Consider the following 2,402-nt stretch of genomic DNA (forward strand, 5'->3'; position numbering starts at 1 on the left):
GTGAAGGACAGCACAGGGGAGGGGGGCCGGCAGTTCGCTGTACACAGGTTGCCGTGTGCTGAGATGGGCGCCGGCCTGTTTGCAGGGTGGGAGCGGATGATGGAGAGCCCAGGGCTGACGCCAGGCGCAGGGGCGCGGGGGCGGGCGCGGGCCATCCAGCAGTCGACATGCTGGGCATGCAAAGGGCTTCGCTGCGGCACCAGGCCGCCGGGCTGGGCCTCCCTCGTTGCCCCTGAGCCGAGGCCACGCCCCCGCCCCCATTCGACGCCACCCAACCCCGCGCCTGCCTTGCAGGAGCTGGCTCACGCAAACACGCACGCATGCCCAGAGGCATGCAGGCACACTGGCACACACAAATATGCACATCGTGCATGAATTGACACCAACACATGCATGCACGCGCGCGCACACACACTCACACACACACACACACACACATGTCCTCGCACACACAAACGTGCACGCGAGCACGCACTTACACACACACACACACACGCACACACACACGCACACACACACACGCGCACACACACACACACGCGCACACACACACACCTCTGCGAGCTTGCCAGGCAGGCGGCTGACAATCGCGAGCTTCGCAGCGTCCCAGGCGGCGCAGTAGTGCGGCAGCTGGTACGACGGCATTCGATGCACCAGATCATCCACCAGCCCCAACACCTGCGCCAGATCAAGCAGCGCCACCGACCCGCCACCGCCGCCGCCCTCCCCGCTGCACACGCTGCTGCTGCGGCTGCGCCCGCCGAGGCCGCCGGGACCTCCGCTGCCGGCGCTGCGGCCGAAGCTGCACGCGGCGAGCAGGGCCTCTGCGGCGTCCTGCGGGCTGCCGCCGTGCAGCAGCGGCCACGAGAGGCGCGCGGCCTGCAGCTTGGCTGTCTCCGCGCCGCCGTGCGCCTTGGTCGGCGCCTCTGGCAGCACCCACGCCGCGACGAACGCGCCGCGGCCGCCGCCAGGCCCGCCGCCGCCGCCGCTCCCGTGGGGACCCTCCTCGTAGACAATGCACGCGCACGCGCCGCTGGGCGACGGCGCGAGCGCGACGGCGGCCGCCGGGCCGCGCCGCCGCCGCTGCTGCTGCTGCTGCAGCGCCGCCGGCGGCAGCGCGCACCGCTGGCGGCACCAAGCTGCGGCGCCGCCGCCGCCGCCGTGGCTGACCTGGAAAGCTCCGCCATCGGCGTGCAGCACCGCGCCGCCAGTGGGGCACCAAGCTAGGCACGCGGCGACGCCGGCGCGCCGCCGCGCGCGGCGCGGGCGCCGCGACGCGAGCACCTGCGGTGTGCTGATAGCCCACGCCTCGCCGTCGCCGCCGCCGCGTGCCGGCGGCGACAGCAGCTGCAGCGCGCCCCGCGCTGCGCCGCTGTCGCTGCCGCTGCCGTCGTCGGCCCTGGGCCCACCTCCAGTTGCGGCCGCGTCCTCCGTCCACACGCACAAGCACCCTCCCCCGGGCCGCCACGCCAGCCCGCAGACTGTGCTGCCCTCCGCCCCGACCTCCGCGCCCCCGAGCGCCCGCACCGGCAGCGCCGCCGCCACGCCTGCTGCCGCGTCGCAGCCGCCGGCCGCCTCGAGGGCGCCCGACGGGTCGCCCTGAACCCGCGCGACACGCACGCGCCGCGGCGCGTCCGAGAGCACGTAGGCCACCATGACGCCATTGTCGCCGTCTGCAGTCACCGCAGCCGCCAGCACATGCGACGCGGTGTCGGGCGCCGCGTCGCCGGCGGCCGCGGCGGCCGACCCGGGGAGTGGGAGGGGCGGGGTGCTGCGCCATTCGAGGTCGGCTCGATCCCCCGTTTCCGCCCAGACCAGCAGGGCGGCGCCAGACTCCGCCACAACAGCGAACGCCGGCCGCCCGGCGCGGAGCCAGTCGAAGGCCGGGCCGCCGGGGGCGGCGCCGTCAGCGGCGCCGCTGCTGGGCTCGGGCGGCTGCAGGAGGCTCTGCAGGTTGAGGCCCTCAGCCTCGAAGTCCGCCTGAGAAGGATGTCGTTGGACGGTCGTATTTGATAGAGTATTTAATGTTGGATATTGGGACTTTGGTGATGAGGTTCCCGGGCGAAGAGGCGTGGGGCAAGGGACGGCGGGGCCCACCCACGCAGCTGGGATGCTGGAGCTGCTGATGCCGCGTGCGCAATGCCTCCCCACGCCCATCGCCCGCAGCGCGAGCGGAGGCAAGTTGGACGCCGCAGAGCGAGGTGGGCACGGCCGAGGTGGCTGGTTTCTGGTCAAACCGACAGACCGGCTACTGCGCGGCGCGCGCGCGGCCCGTCTGCTGCCAACCAGTGACTCGCCTGCGAGATCCGCGCGGAATCCCAGGACCCCCGAGCTGGGGCCAGCCACGCCGCCGCGACCAGCCCGCCCGCCGCCGCCAGCGGCGCGCCGCCGGACTGTGAGAG

General features: G+C 73.6%; 1 protein-coding gene across 1 annotated transcript in view; it reads right to left on the reverse strand.

The window, feature by feature from the left end:
- Nucleotides 1–2,157, reverse strand: part of MNEG_13787 (hypothetical protein) — a gene marked incomplete at both ends in the record, with an annotated part of 3,215 nt that extends 1,058 nt beyond the window's left edge. The window contains 2 exons of the mRNA XM_014037741.1: nucleotides 556–1,980; nucleotides 2,152–2,157. Of these exons, the coding sequence (XP_013893195.1) occupies nucleotides 556–1,980; nucleotides 2,152–2,157 (1,431 nt within the window). The remainder of the gene's footprint in view (nucleotides 1–555; nucleotides 1,981–2,151) is intronic.
- Nucleotides 2,158–2,402: the final 245 nt, after the last annotated feature.

Source organism: Monoraphidium neglectum (assembly GCF_000611645.1).
Source record: "Monoraphidium neglectum strain SAG 48.87 unplaced genomic scaffold scaffold04050, whole genome shotgun sequence".
NCBI lineage: Eukaryota > Viridiplantae > Chlorophyta > Chlorophyceae > Sphaeropleales > Selenastraceae > Monoraphidium > Monoraphidium neglectum.